At 35.4% G+C, this 20,429-nt stretch overlaps 2 protein-coding genes across 2 annotated transcripts in view; both read right to left on the reverse strand.

Moving 5' to 3' along the window:
• The window catches only part of LOC144442092 (uncharacterized), a 386,503-nt gene that overhangs the window by 29,465 nt on the left and 336,609 nt on the right, over window positions 1–20,429 (reverse strand).
• On the reverse strand, window positions 10,845–20,215 carry LOC144442798 (uncharacterized). Its single transcript, XM_078132172.1, has 5 exons — window positions 19,786–20,215; window positions 17,413–17,516; window positions 15,270–15,466; window positions 13,361–13,505; window positions 10,845–11,367 (listed from the first exon to the last, which is right to left on the reverse strand). The coding sequence occupies exons 1-5, from the start codon at window positions 20,213–20,215 to the stop codon at window positions 10,966–10,968; spliced, it is 1,278 nt and encodes a 425-aa protein (XP_077988298.1). The 3' UTR covers window positions 10,845–10,965.

Here is a 20,429-nt window from a genome sequence, read left to right on the forward strand (position 1 = left end):
CTGCCTTTAGAACACTTGTATTGATTACTGCTATCAATTTAAAGGAAAAGTCCAGTCAGACTTATTTCTGCCTTTAGTACACTTGTATTGATTACTGCTATCAATTTAAAGGAAAAGTCCAGTCAGACTTATTTCTGCCTTTAGTACACTTGTATTGATTACTGCTTGAGTAAAAATCCCCCAGGGCTTCTAGAGGGAGACCCCCTTGGACTACCCATATGAGGTGGACATATCCCAGTCTCAATCTCTTCCCCTCTTACTGTCAAGATGCTATCAAAGTATATTTCAAAAGTATTTCAACCCTATGTAGTTGCTTTTTACATGTTGGCGCTGTCTTGTAAAGCTTGAAAATTATTGTCTGAAAGGGTATGAATAGTCTCAAAATTGACTTTTCAGAATAAAAAACCTTCAGGGCTTCTAGGGGAGACACCTAGGACCCCCCATAACAGATATACATATTCCCTTCTCAAGCTTTCCCCCTACCTTTCACCGTTAAGATGCTATTGAACTTTTTTTTTGGAATATCTACCCTGTGTAGTCAATAATTATAATTATGATAGTGCTAACCCGCGGGATCTTATAAAGTAGACGCAAGACAGTCAAGCAGTCCACACTGAGTCACGATAAAAAATACCTGTCATGTGAATATTATATATGGTGGGGGGGGGGGGTCATCATGTTTTAGAATTAAGTGATGGGGGGGGGGGGTAAGCCTGTTTTTGGTTTTACAGATAGGGGGGGTCAGTGAGTTTTTGCCGGCCCGATTTAAGAATCCACCGCCCAGACTGGAGAAACTGACCGGTCCCTTATATAGGGTATAATTACATAAAGTTACAGAAAACAAGTCATTAAAGCCTGATACCCTATATAGGGTGGAATTACATAGAGTTACAGAAACCAAGTTATTAAAACATGATACCCTATATATAAGGTGTAATTACATAGAGTTACAGAAACCATGTCCCTAAAGGGTAAGCAGGCTTAACTAACTCTATTCTTCTCTACCATTTCCTTCAGCCAGAAACCTACATTTTGGTTGCAAATACATGAATTAATAAAAAGAGGGCTCATAGATATGCTGAGAAACAAAGTTCACCTAATCTCGTGGAGCATTTTGATGCTTGTAAGTAATAATAATTAGTAATTAAATAACAAACACATTTATGCAGCCCTGTATATCCTAAAAGTTCAGTAACTTACACATATGGCCTCACAATACAGCTGATTCAGAATGAGCATGTACTTTTGGTCTTTGATATCAAGTTCAGTAACCTACACATATGGCCTCAAAATACAACTCATTCAGAATGAGCATGTACTTTTGATTTGGTCTTTTATATCAAGGTCAGCAAGACTGGTCACAAGGTTTAATTTTAAGATAAACAAGATCAAAATAACACACAACCATTCCTTTCACTGTCTGTGCTGTATTTAACTAATGATTTAACCAGTAACAGCAAGCATACTACTAGTAGTATTATAGACACATCGCAAACGTGGTAAAATGTACATGTTTATCATTCAAATATCCAACTTTGCAGTTAACAGACAGTCCAGAGAAAGATTCCTTTCCAACTGAGTCTTATCTTATTTATATTATATATATACATGTTACTTGTTTTAAGATGCCTGATGAAAGTCCTTTCTGAAGAACAGAAATATTGAAATGAAAGAATGAGAGTGCAAACAACGTGGGAGTAAAATCTTGATCTTTTATATCAAAGTTAATATCTGCTATTCATTAAAACTTGATGCAGTCTCACTGAACTTGATATAGCAGCTCAAAGAAAGTGCATACTCACCCTGTAACAGCTGTACTACATGTAATAAGATGTTTTAACATATAGTTAGGTAGATAATCGCAAAACTTTGGGGTAGAACTTTAGAATTTAGCCTGTACACATAATTTTTGAGTGTAATTTTTGTTCTCATATAGTGCCAATTGCATAGCGGCCTATAGTGCCCCCTAGTGCTTTTCCCTATACCGAGCCATGCAAACTGCCTTTTTTTCATGGTTATGAGTATGATTCAATACATTTTAATTGGAGTCAAGGTGGTCAAATTGTCACAGTGTGCATCTTGGGATATGCAGATTTGAGCCCTGTTATTGCTGTTTGTTTCTGAATGCCTAAAGTCCTTTGTCAATATTTGAAGCACGATTTTACCCCACATCCACATAGTAGGATAGAGGTTGCTATTTGAATGCTTTAATCCTATGCCCATATAGAGAATGCAATGGATTGTATGCTTCCCAGAGAGTTGAGAAAATAAAGGGGCTTTTGTGGTGCCAATATTGATCTGTGCCAGGGGTAATAGTTGCAAACCACTGTGCCCAATGATACGGAATTTGAAGAGTGCATGATACTGCTTAATTACTGAATATCGTTCATTATTCAAAATACTCATTAAAGGTAAAAGTTGTAGCAACAAACTTCATAGGACAGGTGCGTATTATTGTGGTTGATAGATGTACCATATTATACGAAATTTGAAGCTTGCATTTTTAAGATACAGTCTAGTTATCCAAATTCATTAATTATGCAAATTTTTCATTAAGACTGTAAGCTATATCAAAAATTTATAGGACATGTATGTACTAAACGATATTGACATTCAAATATGTATTCTTATGATATATCCTAATTACCGAAAATCATTAATCATGCAAATTAGTTATTAACACTGTAAGGTACATCAACAAACTTTATAGGGCGTATAAACTTTGTTATGTTTAATGTATGAAGTAAATTATATTGAAATTGAAGTATGCGGTCTTAAGATATAGCCTAATTACCGCAAACAAATAATTATGCATATTATTCACTAAATCTTTAAGCAAAATCAACAACTTTTATAGGAGATATGCACTCTGTTATGTTTAACGTATGTACTAAATTATATTGAAATTGAAGTATGCAGTCTTAAGATATAGCCTAATTCCCGAAACTCATTAATTGTGCAAATTATTCATTAACACTGAAAGGTAGCTTTACAGGACATATGCGATTGTTATGGTCAGCGTATCATGTACTGAATTATATTGAAATTGAAGTACATGTATGTATCCTTAAGATATGGCCTAATTACCGAAAATCATTAATTATGCCAATTATTCATTAACACTGTAAGGTACATCAACACACTTGATAGGACATATGCGTTTTGTTATGGTTAACGTATGTACTAAATTATATTGAAATTGAAGTATGCAGTCTTAAGGTATTGCTTAATTACTCGATTTCATTGATATGCAAAATTTCCCTAATTAACATGAGCACATCTCGCTCAAAAACTAATCAGGTCTAGCCAATACCCCAAACATTATATATATAAAGTTTCAGAATATTAATATTTTTCCGTTTCTAAGAAAATGATGACACAGACAGACAGACAGACAGACAGACAGACAGACAGATAGACAGACAGACAGACAGACAGACAGAGACAGAAAGACACAGACGGACATACATACATACATACATACATACATACATACATACATACATACATACATACAGACAGACAGACAGACAGACAGACAGACAGACAGACAGACAGACAGACAGACAGACACACACACACACACACAGACAGACAGACACGGGAGGTAAAAAGGACTCCAGATCCATTGGAGTGATGGTAAAGTCCTAGATAGAGAGTCTAGCTGGTAGAAATGTGGTGTCAAGGAGACTATTTACATCATGAGCTGCCCTAATTACGTGAACAGATATGAGAGGTGGTACTTTCTCACTAAGATCTATGGAAGCATTCTCCGTGATCACATCACCTTGTCATCTATCATGGGTGAACAAGACTGACTGTTTGTAGTTGACAGCTTATCAAGAGTATGTTGTGTGTATTGGTTGAAATTTTAGTACTAAACAGTATTATCATTATATCTGTCAGATATATGCATGTCAATTTGGCATCATTGGTTTTCAAGCAAAATTAAATCAGTCCGGTGTGCAGATCATTCAAGGTACTGTATTTATGACACCTACAGTCATTGTGTCCTGGACTTTCATTAGAACTCTACAGGTATGTGATATTCACCACAAATACAACGAGTAAACACTGAAGTAAAGCACGTTCTCTATATGCTACACTCGTTGTAGCATTCATACTAGAACGAGTAATACTGAAGTAAAGTACTGTCTTCTATTGGTTTATTTACAAGTCTAACATGTGGTCTTTCTAATACTGTCAATTGGCAAAGGAAAAAGCACACTTTTACACTTGATATGGATGCTATAAACGATTGTGGTATATACAGAAAACACTTTACTTTGGTGTTATGGGTTGTTATTAATTTTACTTGTAAAAATTAACTTTTGATCTACAGTGCTGGAAAGGATAGTGACCTTTGATCTGTGGATGTACTTGAGTCAGATGTTAATATTTATCAACGTGGCACAAGCACACGCAAATCACTCCCCCCCCAACCCAAACGTATCACTGAAGGCGAGTTATGCTAACGTAACAACGGTTTCTCTGCTAGAGGTACGCTGGTGTAGAACTACACCGATGGTCTGCTGCATGCCTCTTTTGCAGGTACACCATGTAGCATTGACAGTGTCATGCTAGTGTACATACTCTGATGTAACGTTAACACTATAAAGGAAGAGTTACCTTAGCGTAACCGTGATTTCTCACCTAGCTTTCAAGTGAAAATACTTGCAAATTTAAAAAAAAAGACTAAAGCTATTCTTGTATGTCGATGCATGCTTTCCAAGTCCCTGTACATTTTTCGATACATATAAACAAATTATGTTATCGTCTCGTCTATAAGTAATATATCCAATTACCTCTAGATGACCAACAGTCGCATTTGTACCGTTGTGAAACACACGAACGTGTACAGTGTGGTTATAAATTTGTAATTTACATATAATGTATGATAAATGAATGTGTTGTCATTTTGTTATGGATATTTTTCTCACAATTTTCCCGTTTTGCAGATGTCCTATTTTTGTGGTCATGTGTGATAATATTGACAGTGAAGATCGGTCACCATTTAGTTTGATTATGTGTTCAATCACCGTGTCTTCTCCAATCAGAAAGGCGATTTTTTAATGATGTTTGAACGTGAATATTATGATGTTTACCATCCCATATCACAAGTGATATTTCACGTTAAATGTCATCAAGAATGGTTGATCTGGACAAAGGTATATGATAATAAAAAATATAACATATCTTCCACTATGTTTATTATTTACAGAATATTCACTTAAAACTGCAAACATTTTATAAGGAGCATGGCGATAGTATGTACACTCTCGGTGCATACTATGTTTCCCTAATATGCAATGGGGTAAGGAATTTTATTTTTAATTCACTGTTTATTCAAAGGGGAATGCCACTAGAGGAAAGGTTAGACATTTCATTAACTATGGGTTCTGAAGAGTCATTTTATGATGTTACATCACCTACAATTACTTGCGATTTCAGAGTAAGCATCAAAATGATATTGTGCCTTAGCAGCGTAGTTTGGCTATGAACTATCGCATTATGGGAGTCAGCAGAAATAACGTGGTTGCACATTTATTTACTCGCCTAGCGACTCGTATTGACAAGGTCCCTTAGGACACTCCTATTTTTCTCAGCGAAACGGAGAAAAATATTGGTGAATAATATCTAATTATTTATTAAATCACCTAGTGTGTGGTTCCTATGACAACGTTGTTCATTCTTTGGACTGGTCTCTTTTGGATTATAGGTAAGTTAAATATCATACTGTTCAATGAAATTTTTTACGAAGACAGATTATTATATTTTAATGTTGGCATTCGGATCCAGAACAAAGATCTGTTGAAAGTCTACAAATTGATCTCTGTAAGCTAGAATACATGCATTTATGTCCAATGAGTAATGTTGAGGCATGATTGAGCATCCATCTGTCCATCCGTCCATTCATGCATCCATCCAACCATCCATCAGTCCATTCATGCATGCATCCAACAATCAATCAATCAATCAATCAATCAATCAATCAATCAATCAATCAATCAATCAATCAATCAATCAATCAGTCAATCAATCAATCAATCAATCAATCAATCAATGAAATCCTTATATCATTGATCTCCAGATAAATTTCAATCAATCAATCAATCAATCAATCAATCAATCAATCAATCAATCAATCAATCAATCAATCAATCAATCAATCAATCAATCAATCAATCAATCAATCAATGAAATCCTTATATCATTGATCTCCAGATAAATTTTCTGTTAAACAAGTTAAACATTGTCTGATCATTGCCGTCACAGGTGAATGGTTTTATGATTACTTTGTTTTACTAGGATTTCCCAATGGTACAGTGTCTGTTTACCTATCAACAACCTTTATTGGACTATTGTCTGTTCTGGCGTCTTTGTCTGCAGGTAAGGCCCGGAATAAACATCGAACTTCTCATTGGTCTAATCTAATGATTAGATTAGTTATATGACAAATTCGACGCTCATTGCAATTAGTTGCAGCAACTAAAATTACATTAGACAGGCAATTAAATTAGAAATTCAATTGAATTAGACAGGCAATTAAATTACACACGGACTGTTGAAAATAATGACAGAAGTCTGATGCGCAAAAGACATCGAAGTTTTGTCATGTCGAATATAATTCTTAATGAGGACAATTGAGCCTGTCTTACAAGACTAGACCCTCTAAGCTACTCGTGAAAAAAAATACATGACAATGTCAACAACAGACACCAAACAATAATTATGAAAAGTAGGGAAACATTAATTTCGAACTGTATTATTTATATTTCGAGTACAGCAGAACCAATGTCGTGCCGCGAGGTTTTGCACCATGTCATTGCCAGGGTATAAAACCCATATATTTTGTTCGAACGAGTACAACCTTGCATGTGTGTGGTTTGATAACTATTATGCATGCAGCATGATACATCTATAATTACATAATTATAAAAAAACTTCTGGAAACATCTTGGTTGTAAACCATGGCACTTTCATTGTTGTATTTACAGCCATCTTTGTTGCTTTCCTGGCACCAGACATCAGATTTGTTGGTGTAATTGTGAATGGCTGGACTGTCATCGCTTTCCTGATTGGAGGATATTTTGTCATCGTGACGTAGGTTAAATCTTATTGGTCATTGGTCGTATCTCATACAGCTATAATAACACAGACACATGAAGGAACGTATTTTGTACATCTAAATCTTTGGTCCTAGAAATTGAGATTAAAGTGACCATATGAATGAGAATTGGTACTTTATTTTGGATTTTCTATAAACCAAACAATTTTGAGGTCAATGTGAAACAACAAATGCCTAGTCCTTGTTTGTCACTCAATAAATTACAGAATATTAATAAACATGTAAACTGTTTGTTATTGTACGTAATAAACATGTAAACTGTTTGTTATTGCATGTAATAAATTATGTAAACTGTTTGTTATTGCATGTAATAAATATGTAAACTGTTTGTTATTGCATGTAATAAATATGTAAACTGTTTTTTATTGCATGTAATAAATATGTAAATTGTTTGTTATTGCATGTAATAAACATGTAAACTGTTTGTTATTGCACGTACAATAGCAATTTTTTACACGTTTCACCTTTTTGCATTGTAATGAATTTTAAACACATTTCAAGATTTGTGTCGAGCGAGACAACGTTTTGTTTCTCGTTTCGTTATTCTTGTTGTATTTTCTTTTGGTAGAACAATCCCAAAGTTTATGATGTGGTTATACTATACTACAATTACGCCGATAGCATTTGAGAGTGTATGTATACTGATTTGGAGAGAAGTTGATTACATTGGTATGTATTTAAGGTGGTTTGCTATTACTGCTGTTGTATATACTAATATGGTATCTGGACAACCTGGTTTGTTATTACTGCTGTTGTATATAATAATAGGGTATCTGGACATCCTGGTTTGTTATTACTGCTGTAGTATACACTAATATGGTATCTGGACAACCTGGTTTGTTATTACTGCTGTTGTATATAATAATAGGGTATCTGGACATCCTGATTTGTTATTACTGCTGTTGTATATAATAATATGGTATCTGGACAACCTGGTTTGTTATTACTGCTGTAGTATATAATAATAGGGTATCTGGATATCCTGGTTTGTTATTGCTATTGTAGTATATTATAATAGGGTATCTGGACAACCTGGTTTGTTATTACTGCTGTAGTGTACAATAATAGGGTATCTGGACAACCTGGTTTGTTATTACTGCTGTAGTATACAATAATATGGTATCTGGACATCCTGGTTTGTCATTACAGCTGTAGTATATAATAATAGGGTATCTGGACATCGTGGTTTATCATTACAGCTGTCGTATATAATAGTAGAGTATCTGGACATCCTGGTTTGTTATTACAGCTGTAGTATATAATTATAGGCTATTTTGACATCCTGGTTTGTTATTACTGCTGTAGTATATAATAATAGGGTATCTGGACAACCTGGTTTGTTATTACTGCTGTAGTATATACTAATAGGGTATCTGGACATCCTGGTTTGTTATTACAGCTGTAGTATATAATTATAGGCTATTTTGACATCCTGGTTTGTTATTACTGCTGTAGTATATAATAATAGGGTATCTGGACAACCTGGTTTGTCATTACTGCTGTAGTATACAATAATAGGGTATCTGGACATCCTGGTTTATCATTACAGCTGTAGTATTCAATAATAGGGTATTGGGACATCCTGTTTTTTCAGTGTGAAATTTTACTACTTATCTTGGTAGACCCTCCCAATAACCCAATATTACACACTACTTTGTAGTAATTGCAATTATTACATCCCTTAGTGCGTTCATAGCTAAGAGATCACTGAATCTTCCTCTTTTTATTGGGTAATGCCCGTTGGATGGTAAAAAATATAAATAAATAAATAAATAAATAAATAAAAATTAAATAAGTAAATATGAAACAAACAACTTTGACCTAATTTAATTGGTAATATCTTCGGGGGGTGGGCTGTAGACACTTAAATGAGATACTTTGTCTCCTACAACCCCTGGATGATAAACACAACGTTGGTTAGGTGGACCACAGGTGTGGCAGAGCACTGTTTACACTACATTTTGTTTTCATTCCGGGATAAAGCTTGCGCAAAGGCTGTGTAATGTGTTTGGTGTTGACTTAATTTACCCATGGTGATCTCTCCCCTGGGGGTTGTAGACAATCATATGTGGTACTTCACCTCATACTACCCAATGAAGATGATTGCCAGGTGGGTCACATGAAGGGTAATAAAGCTTGGATAAAAGTGAATAAAGTCGACAATTCGTACAGTGAATGTTGGGTAAATGGTGGGAAGTCGAATTTTGATATAATGATATTATAATTTATTTACACTACAGTTATTTCTCATAGGATGTGTATTGTAGTTTCCTAAGTGTTAATTTCACCTTGTTCTATTTTTCGTTCAATAACTCCCAGCATGCAACTCTGAAAACACTCGTTGTCTTAGGAGTGGAAATGACGTTCTGGAATTGTATGGCTTTAATAAGGTAAATCACGATTTATTTTTGAAAATATTAAACCTGCAATTGCTGTAACTTTGGTTAGTATTGTTTTGATCGGACAACAAACTATATATTCAATACAAATTGCTAAAATACCAATAATTATACATTTATAATTGTAGGCCACTTTCATCCATATGTAGTATTGTAACAAGAAGGTAACATTGTTATTGATTGGATATCTTTTACCATATCATGTAAACAGCTGCACAAACACATTTACCCACAGTGGATTCAATATTGTTCAGTGTGTACGATATTACTATTAAGTCACTATAACCTGACAAAATATTTTCAAAAAAATCATGTTTAGTTTTAATAAGCAATTGATAATAAATCATTTTCAATTAACAATAAATAATATTAATTTCCTATTATCAATTAATTAATAACATTAATTTTCACCTTTTATATCGTTTTTACTTTATCATTTTATAAACCTTCTCGAGGGCCTCGATTGAAAGAAGTGTTATTAAGTCATTATGTCGGAAAAGAATATTTTCATAAAATATTAACACTTTATTTTAGTGCCATATATTTACTATTGAAAAATTCTGAATTTGATGATATTCAAAAGAAATATAACACAGTCTATTAAAAGTGACATTTATTTTGTGGGACGAGAATTAAAATGATTCAAAACCCACCCAGAAAATGAAAAGAGTGTTACAGTATCTTTTTATCCTATTTGAACTATTGATCTGCACTTATATACTGATGAATTTGATTCTTCTTTTCTGTTCACAGGATGATCTCTGTATGGATCTAATTATAATGTCTGTGTCCTTCCTGTGTTATACTCTACTCGGTCTAGCTGTGTTTTCATACAGAGTGAGGTTACATTACTCTACCTATCAAATACATTACTCTGGACAATAGCATACAGAGTGAGATTACACTACTCTACCTATCAAATACATTACTCTGGTCAATAGCATACACATTATCACATTTTTTTCTGTCTAAGATTAGGCTAATAATCGCATAAGTTGTTGTTTGTCTCTCGCTCTCTCTCTCTCTCTCTCTCTCTCTCTCTCTCTCAATCTCTGACACACACACACACACACACACACACACGTTAAAGTAAAATTATATTGAAAATAAGAACAAAAATAGTCAAAAAATAGTCCCCATTGCAGCTAATATACCTTTAATCTCAATTCACTCTTGTATGCATACTCAGAGACTGTATAAGACATATAATTTGGAATTGACTCAAAATGTATATAGTCACATTTTTATTCAGAAAATATAAAGAAATCCACTCAAATAATTTTGAAACAAAGTGTGCATAGTACTATTAGTACTCTACAGCCATTTAACTGACATGTGAGTGAAACCTGTGCATATGGGTAGGTCAGGCATGCCCGTTGAACAGTTTTTTTAAAATATTTCTTTTGGCCTAAAGAGTAATTTAAAGTGTGCCTTACTTTATGATGGGTCATGTATTTGTTTCTGAGAAAGTTTAAGCAGATATGATAATGCTATATACAACACTTTAAAACATAACATGGGGCTATTGCTAATCTCACAGCTCATTGTAAATGTATGTGAAGGATCCAGCTCCTGTTGGTTTGGAATTCCACAGCCATCTTTAATTACTCTAAGAGTACTCTTTGCAACATGTGTACGGGTGACAACAACATCAGATGTGCCCATAAGGGAAACATGGTACACGATTTTGAAATCATCAGTTTCAAATGGAGATTTATCTGCAACACTGAGGCACTGTCCGATAACCTGTGATAAATGTGCCACAGCTGGTGTTAACTTGTGTCGATGTCTTGCAGTCGATCTGGTGGCTTTCCGTTTATCATCTATGCCGCCTTTGTTCTACATAAAATAATAAGACAGAGAACCAGTTACAAATTTACATTATGGTACTTATCGACTATTTCAGTGTCAAGATTAATCTCAATGAATTCATTACTACCACTACTAGTCTACTAGATATTGATTGACCAATTGAGTCACATTGCTTATACAGAAAGCAGCTTGCTTTTCAGCCCAAATCATTGCAACTAGACTATGAAAGTCACGCTTCAATTATCTACACAAGCAATGAAGAACTGTGTTGTTGTAGCTACATCTGATGAAAGACCACAGCATCACAAAATAACTTTACACCAATGTTGTATAACGTTGCAGCACAACTGTATCTTGCTATGGGAGTGGTCTTGTTACTAGGAATATTTGCTTACATTTTGGAAGCTTAATTCACTTGCCTATCTATTCCTGTTGTTAGCTTTGAAAAATAAACCATCATTAAACTGTTGCTATGGGTGTGGTCTTGCTCGGCATATCTGCATACATTTCTTTGTGGTTTCTTTGTGATATGCATAATTATTTCAATGTTGATAAGGGAGTGGTCATGGTTACTAGGGCCAGTTTTGACACATGCTTCGAACAATAACTGCAGAATAACCCTCCAGAAACACCCCGACAAGTTTCAGCCCCATTCACCATGTAGTTTTCAAGATACTAGTTTTTGACGAAATTTGAGATTTTTTTGATGAAATTTGCACGTCGCTAATGGTATCATTATGTTATGAATACACCTTTATATACACATCCTCAAATGCATTCCACTTAAATTTCAGCCCAATCTGCTCAGCAGGTTAGGAACTATAGATTTTATATGAAATTCCCAACATTATGCTAGTCTGTGAGTAGGTGGGTAGGCGAGTGGGTGAGTGCACCAGTTGTGTGTCTATGTATGGCATGCCTGTCTGGCTGAGAGAGGATGCTGTACATTTTTGACCAAAAAGACACATTTTTAGCCCTAATTTGCATATCACTGATGAAATCATGTCATGAACAATTCTTCATCTAAACACCCCTAAGCATGTTCCCACCAAATTTCAGACTGATCTGCCCAGAATTTTTTGAGTTTAAGTTTTTTGACTAAAATTTAAAAATCACATTTTTTACCCAAATCATGCACCGGTGGTAAGATCATTTTGGTTTGAATGATTTCCCAACTAAACATCCAAGGTAATAGTATACACACACCAAATGTCTTGGCAATTGGTCCAACAGTTTTTGACTTTACATTGTTGACACACACACACACAAACACACACACACAAACTTTGCCATGCCTATAGCACCACTGAACCTTATCATTTCAGTTGTGCTAAAAAAATGAAAACACAAACAACCATCAGAGCTATTCTGACTGACAGGTCGCTTGTTATCACTTGAGGTATGTGTATTAGCTACAAAGTATGGGTCGATTGGTGACTCTGACACTAGACTGGTGTGAAAGAACTTGTCATCTCTAGGAGACTAGTAAACATAACATTTATTTGTAGAAGAGGTAAAATGTATCCCTGCAGACCACTAAATACTGTGAACAATTCATAATGATATTCACCACCAAAATACAGCAATTGGTATGGCGGTTTTTGAGCTTAAGTCGATCACAGACAGACAGACTGACTGACAGACAGACAGACAGACAGACAGACAGATTTACTGACACCTCACCATACCTATAGCACTACTAAACAATATCAGTTCAGTTGTGCTAAAAATGAACAAAAAAAAAGAGTGGAGCTATTCTGACCGATAAGACGCTTGTCTAAAGATATTTTGAGAGGTAAAGGTAATTACAAGTTCTATAATTACTTTGCTAAAGGCAGTTTGCTCGAGTGAACTACGTCATGTCTTCATCAGCTCATTTCTTCTTGTTACTATAATACTGAATGACAAACTACAGTTGTATCACAATCATAGCCATGATGGTATTGTGATAACACTCACACAATTCATCAGAGTTGAAACGTACAAGGAAGAAACAAACTACATATGTACATGTACATACCTCACTTAATACAAGAGGGATTCCCTCCTCCTTAATGTCACTAATGGAATTACCAATTCCCCTTGTGTACGCCAAGAGTACATTTGTCTCAGATATCACCTGTGCCCCACAGATATCAAAATAGAACCTTGTGGCATTACGTAACCTAGAAAGAAATTTATAGTAAAAATATGCTGTCATACACAATATATAATGGCATATATTTACTATAATACATATAGAACACACTTTGAAGGATAAAATTCTTTTAATAACATTTTGCCTAAATCCCTGCAATGTGTCTTATATATTACATTTGTATGTATATATTCAGTTTTGGTACCTTTTCTCTGTACTAAGTCTTAAATGTTCAATATTGTTTTTCTCCCCAGTGCTATGTGCATTTGTACAATGAAAACAAAATAGCAGACACTCCAAATGATGCTTCATGACTAAACAATGTGTACATTTTTATTGATACAATTACTTTTAAGTTTTCCACAATCTGAGGTTTTGTGTGGCTGCTGATTATATGCTGTTATATGTACATGTATGTGTAATGGATTATTAGCTTTTGCTGCAGTAATATGATCATCATAACCACATGCACTGCACACAAGTACATTTACACTATTACATATATGGACACACACAACACATAGGTACGTGGTGATGTGTAACAATCAATTAGAAAGTTTGAAAATTTGTAAAGAAAGATACTGAGACTCAATGAAGGACAGCAATAGACTAAATTTTGCAATGTAATATATAAAATACTTCCAAAGCAGACTTACAACAATTCACATGTTGATGACATTGATAGATGGTCCAATGAAAAGAGATGGTCTATATCTGCTGTATATAACATGCATAATCATATTTTGCACATATCATGTACTTCATGAGACTTCGTGGAGTTCAATCGGTCAAGTTTGTTAGGTTGCAGTTACGTTGTCTGACTGAGTGGAGACAGGTAGTAGATTGACCATATCATTATTGATTTTTTGCAAGTCACAGATGCCCTTTTTAGATACCATTACATACATACACCTCTTAGCTGATGACCTACATGTATCATCAGTGTTGCAGCCAGCCATTTGAAGAGTGGGACATAGTGTCCCAAGACTTTCATTTTTGTGGGTCATTATCAATTTGTTGGGACATCATAAAAAAAGTGCCAATGGCATTGTAGCACAACTGTACAGCTTTTACAAATATTTACTCATAACAGTATCCATGCTAGATATTTGCAGTTGCCTATCCAACCCTGTTGTTATCTATGCAATATACACAATCATGTGGCTGTTGTTATAGGCGTGGTCATGTTGCTAAACAGATTTGCATACAATTTTAGCATGGGTAATCTATGACCCATCACTTCCAAAATTGTGGGTCAGGTCCAAAAAATGTGTGTCAATTGACCCAAAAAACCCCTCAGTCTTCAGCTAACTAAGAGACACATAAACTAAAACTATTCTAGTTTGATGTTGTAGAATACATGTATGTAAGTGGGTGATACTAATAATGGTACCTTGATCACAATGGGGATATACATAAATGTACATTAATTTAGATAGAGTATCTATGAAGTAACCTCAGAGTTCAGTTCTGATAAAAGTCAACTTTGATCAATGAAAACTGCATAGAATTAAAAGAGTTGTTTATCAAAATGATAGAATAGTAAGGAGCAATCACACAATGTCACACAAGCTCAATAAGGGGCTGTGTCATGTTAAACTGACACACACGAAACGTAATTTCTTTGTATTATTTTTCATAGTGGTGTTACAATATCCACTTTCATTATCGTAAAGTATAAACATGTTAATTTCACACTTGTGAACATTCGTTTAGGGGAGTGGGTAATTGAGCTTGCGTGACATAGTGAGACTGTCTGTTAAACACTTCTATTTAACTAAAAACATCTTACAAAATGTGGTATTTTTTGTAATCCAAATCTTCTTCCTTCATTATAAACTGCAGCATTTTTTTCATAATTTCATCTATTTCGATCTCTAGAGAATTCTCTGCACAGACATTGTGTATTTGACCAATCAGGTCTTTAATGCTTGAAATAATGGTTGGTGGTAGCAGTCCTTCACCAATGGATAGACCAAGCATGTAGGCCTGTGTGAGAAAAAATATCACCAATAGTGTTGTAGCACAACAACAATTTTTCAAAAATAGTGCCAATGTCATTGAAGCACAGTTGTACAGTTTAAAAAAAATGTTTATCGACATTTTGATCCATGCCAGGTATACATGTACATGTAGGTGTTCATTTGCTGAATGCCTATTCAGTTGCTTATCCAACTATGTTACATGTATCTTTGCAATATACATGATCATTTGGCTGTTGCTATGGGTATGGTCTTGTTGCTATGCATATTTGCGTACACTTTTTGAATGTCTGTTCACTTGTCAAAGAATCACATTATCTTTGTGAATACACCACCGTTTGGCTGCTGCTAAGGGCTTGGTCATGGTTGCTAGGGAAATGTGCATACATTTTTTGAATGTTTACTCACTTGCCTACCAGATATTTGACCAAAATATACTGCCATTTGGTTGTTGCTAAGGGCGTGGTCATGGTTGCTAGGGCAAGAAAATCTGCAGAAAAACACTTCTAGAAACTTCTCACAGGTTTCAGTCTCATTGACCAAGTACTTTTTGAGATATAAGTTTTTGACCAAAATTCACATTTTTACATGTAATTTGCATACTGATAAGACAATTATATGCTTCATATTGCATCATCTATACACTACCAGATGCAGTCCCATTAAATTTCAGCCCAATTTGCTCAATAATTTTGGAATTGGTCTTTTGACCAAAGACACATATTACGCCTAATTTGTATATATCGCCGATGGGATCAATATTTCTAAAACTAAACATACCAAAAATCATTCCAACTAATTTGCTGGACAATCTGCCCAGTAGTTTGAAAGTTGAAGTTTTTTGACCAAAAATAAAATTTTATGACCCAAATCAAAGTTAATATACCCACCAAATATCATGGCAATCGGTCTGTTGATTTTGACTTTTAAGTTGTTTACACTCACATACCACACACACAGACAGACATACATACACACAAACAGACATTTAGCACTGCCTATAGCACTATGGAACCTTATCAGTTCAGTTGTGCTAAAAAATATATTTTGAACACAAGAAATAACATGAGGTATTTGCAATTACAGTGAGGTCATACCAAAAGTAATGCATGATGTTTAGTCTGTGCAATGTATTATTTTGTACTAGAACTTAAGAAGACAACACCGCGTTAGTATTACGAGCGATAAAGTTTTATTCTTATCCATCGACAGTTTCTTTTGCAAATTGTTTTAAAGTGGTGCTTTGGATGCCTTTCAAATACATACATTTTTATTATACAATCATTTGGAAGGTTTTTTTGTATGTGTGGATGCAAAAATTTCTGGCAGATCGAGTGCTAATTTTTCTTATGCCACCGTGACAATACTATTGATACTCATGTCACTATAATTGGTGGCAATGTTTGTAGTAACAAATACTGATTTACAGCATAACTCTAAAACTATTATACATACAAACATGGCCACCAGTTTAAGTGACACGAGTTTCAAAAGTATTGCTCACCATAGATACGGATATGTACATTTGTATGGATGGATGGATGGATCATGTACACATGGCACACATGGCAGAACTGGACTGAGAGGGGACTAAAAACAGGGGGACCTTGTTTAATAAGTATTTTGAATATCAGTATATAGAATTTGTTTTTTACAATCAAATTGAATTTCTTAAATTTACACACATGTATGACTATTGAATTTCAGACACCAAAAACAGTAACAAAGTCTTCATCAAAGATATGTACAGGTCACTATTTTCTAGCAATTTGTGAATTTTACAACAGTTGTCGAGTATACCTTGTTTTCCTCATTAACCACTAGTCATACACGGATACATTGTAAATGGAGGGAGGCATGGTGTAATTGATGCCTCCAGATTGTGTACATTGAACTTGAAGGTTTGCAAGTACATGTACCCGTATATTCATATTAAAGGAAAATAATACCTACTTGAAGTGGTTTTTTTTGTTCTTTACTTGCAGACTTGATTGTAAATCCATGAGATTCCAAATCTTCACTCAAATCATTAATGTACGAAATGACTGGATCATTCCCTACGAAAAGAGAAATAGGATCTTGTGAGGCACATATTTTTGATTCCAGTTATTCCAGTTGCTGTGAGCAATGTAAGGGCATCAATGAATTATTCCTTAAAACAAAACAAACAAGTCATTGAGAATGACATAGTCCCGGCTACGATTGGGTTTTAAGGTACTGGCAGTTTATGGTGTCATTTTCTTGATATCACTACTCTGATCACACAACAACACTTGTGAAGCTAAATCAAACAGACTTAGATATGTTGTGTCTGCTCGTTGGACATGGAACATGCCTACTCATGTTGTGTCTCCTCGTTGGACATGGGACATGCCTAGTCTTCAAGATGACGTTATGGAATAAACCATTCAACAATAAAGGATGGGTTGGGTACAGGGGGAACCTGTTCAAGCATGTCTGAGTTATGGCTTTGGACATGAAAACTGTGCCAACAAAATCCATATATCGGATTGTATCACGACGAAAATGGATATGCACATGTATGTCATACAACACTGTCCTAATACCAACACTTTTGAATGAGATCTGTTCAGGCATGTCTGAGTTATGGCTTTGGACATGGAAAATTCGCGAACAAAATTGCTGCTAGGCGGCCATATTGGATTGTATCACGACAACAATGAATATGCACATGTATGTCATAGAACACTGTCCTAATACCAACTTTGAATGAGATCTGTTCAAGCATGTCTGAGTTACGGCTTTAGACAGGGAAAATTTGCAAACAAAATGGCTGCTAGCTAGGTGGCCATATTGAATCGTATCATGAAACAAATTGATGTGCATATGTATGCCATTGTATGTTGCCCCTGTACCAAGTTTGAAAAAAATCGGTCGAGGCATCTCCAAGAAACGGACGGACGGACGGATGGATGGATGGACGGAACCCAATCCATAAATCCGGCGGGGACTAAAATGAACTGTTTCTGGTCAGTACATTTTGATGAGAAGAATTTTTTTTTTCACTCAATCTACTATTTATGGCAGTTACTGTTTTTTTATTCAGTATTTTAGAGCAAGTATGTGTGTGAGGGCAGATGTCACTTACTTGTCCATGATTGGCTCTGCAGTTGTCTTCACTGCAGTAGGAAGGTTTATTTGTGTGCCCCCCCCCCCCTCCATCTGCAGACTGCATGAAGGTTCAGTAGTGCTATAGGCATGGCAAAGTATCTGTCTGTCTGTCTGGATGTGTGTATGTGTGTGAAACCAGTTGTTCTATATCGCTTTATAACGTTGTTATTGTTGTTGTAAAGATTCAGTTCACTTCATCGTACATTGTAGTATACATTCTTTTTGGTGGTACGAGTACACATGTATCATGACAAGTTGAGAACAACACGTCAACATGTGCACTTGTACTAGTACTAGTAGAAGTAGCACTGACCCATTTGAAATATGTGTTCACTTTCCCCCATGTTTTTGTTCCTAAAGCTATTTTGCTCTTGCTAACAGCAGGGGTGAACAAATCATTTTGTGAACTGGTGGTCCCAGGACCAGTGCCTTAAAAAATCCAGTGGCCCTGCCAAAAGAATTACTGGTCCCAGGTCCCACTAATGTGAAACATTAAATCTTACCTATGAATCTGTATATTCAGATGACATTTTATCATAGTTATTAACAGTAAGGTACTGGTCCAACGTACCAGACAAGGTAAAATTTGTGTGGGCCTCCCCAAAAAATCGCTAGTCTGGATACAGGACCAGAATATTGAAATAAGATGGTACACTATACTGTCAGCATGAGCAAAATAGCTTCAGGAACAAAATCATGGGGAAAAGTGAATACCTATTTCCAATGGGTCAGTGCTACTTCTATGCGCACACGTTGACGTGTTTTGCTCACGTAGACTTGTTGTTCTCAACTTGTCATGATACATGTGCACCACTAAAAGAATGTATACTACAATGTACGATGAAGTAAACTAAATCTTTACAACAACAACAACAACAACAACAACAACAATAATAATAATAATAATAATATTAATAATAATAATAATAACGACGTTACAAAGCGATATTTAAGTTGAAACATAGATATATCGGCGAACGTTATGTAACCCCAGTCCCGTCATGTCAGTTTCACACTTGCTCACGATTTAGACATTTTTGAAAGTTCTGTGTATCCAGGGTACGAAGGCAATCATTTTCCAAGGTAACCAGAGCGTGAGCACGTTATGTTACTGACAGGCGCCGGTCGCGAGACACTCCGGAAAAAAGAAACAGAGCTACAATTATTGCAGCTACATGATCACAAAAATATTACCTGAAATCTCTTTCCATGTGGTCTCTAAAAAGGCGTCATCCACAATATTTGGGGGTGGAAATTTTGTACGACCGGCGGACCTGAATAGAAATTGCATCAGGGGTTTCTGTATCCTATCTTTAAAGTTGAATTTTTCATCTTCATCTATAAAGGGTACAGAGTAAGGCTTATGCATTACATTGAAGTTCAATCGATTGTAATGTGCAGGTCCCCATGTACTTGTCGAGGCCGAGGGTTCACGACTTGTCGATGTTGAACTGTCAGTACTAGTTACGTTACAGCTTGACTTACTCCCACCGAAAATGCAGCCTGGTGACTTAGTTTGCCGTAATTGGTATTTGCACTGCGGAGATGAGAAGGAACTACTTGTACTTCCACTTGTTTCACCCCTTTTCCGTTTTCCCGTACGAATTTCAATTTCCGCCGCCATATTGGCCGTCATTCGCGTAATCTCAGGATTCTCGCCGTTGAGGGGGCTACACCCCTCACCCTCAACGGCGAGAGTCTGGCTTACAAACACATATTCACAGGGAAGAGCTTAAATAGTTAGCAGGAAATCAGTAGAAGTAACGGTTGAGCTCAGGCAGGTTGTGACTTGTTTTTGCAGTAAATGTATATTGAAGGATTTAAATCGAAATAAGTCG

This window comes from Glandiceps talaboti, chromosome 11, assembly GCF_964340395.1.
Source record: "Glandiceps talaboti chromosome 11, keGlaTala1.1, whole genome shotgun sequence".
NCBI classification, from domain to species: Eukaryota; Metazoa; Hemichordata; class Enteropneusta; family Spengelidae; genus Glandiceps; species Glandiceps talaboti.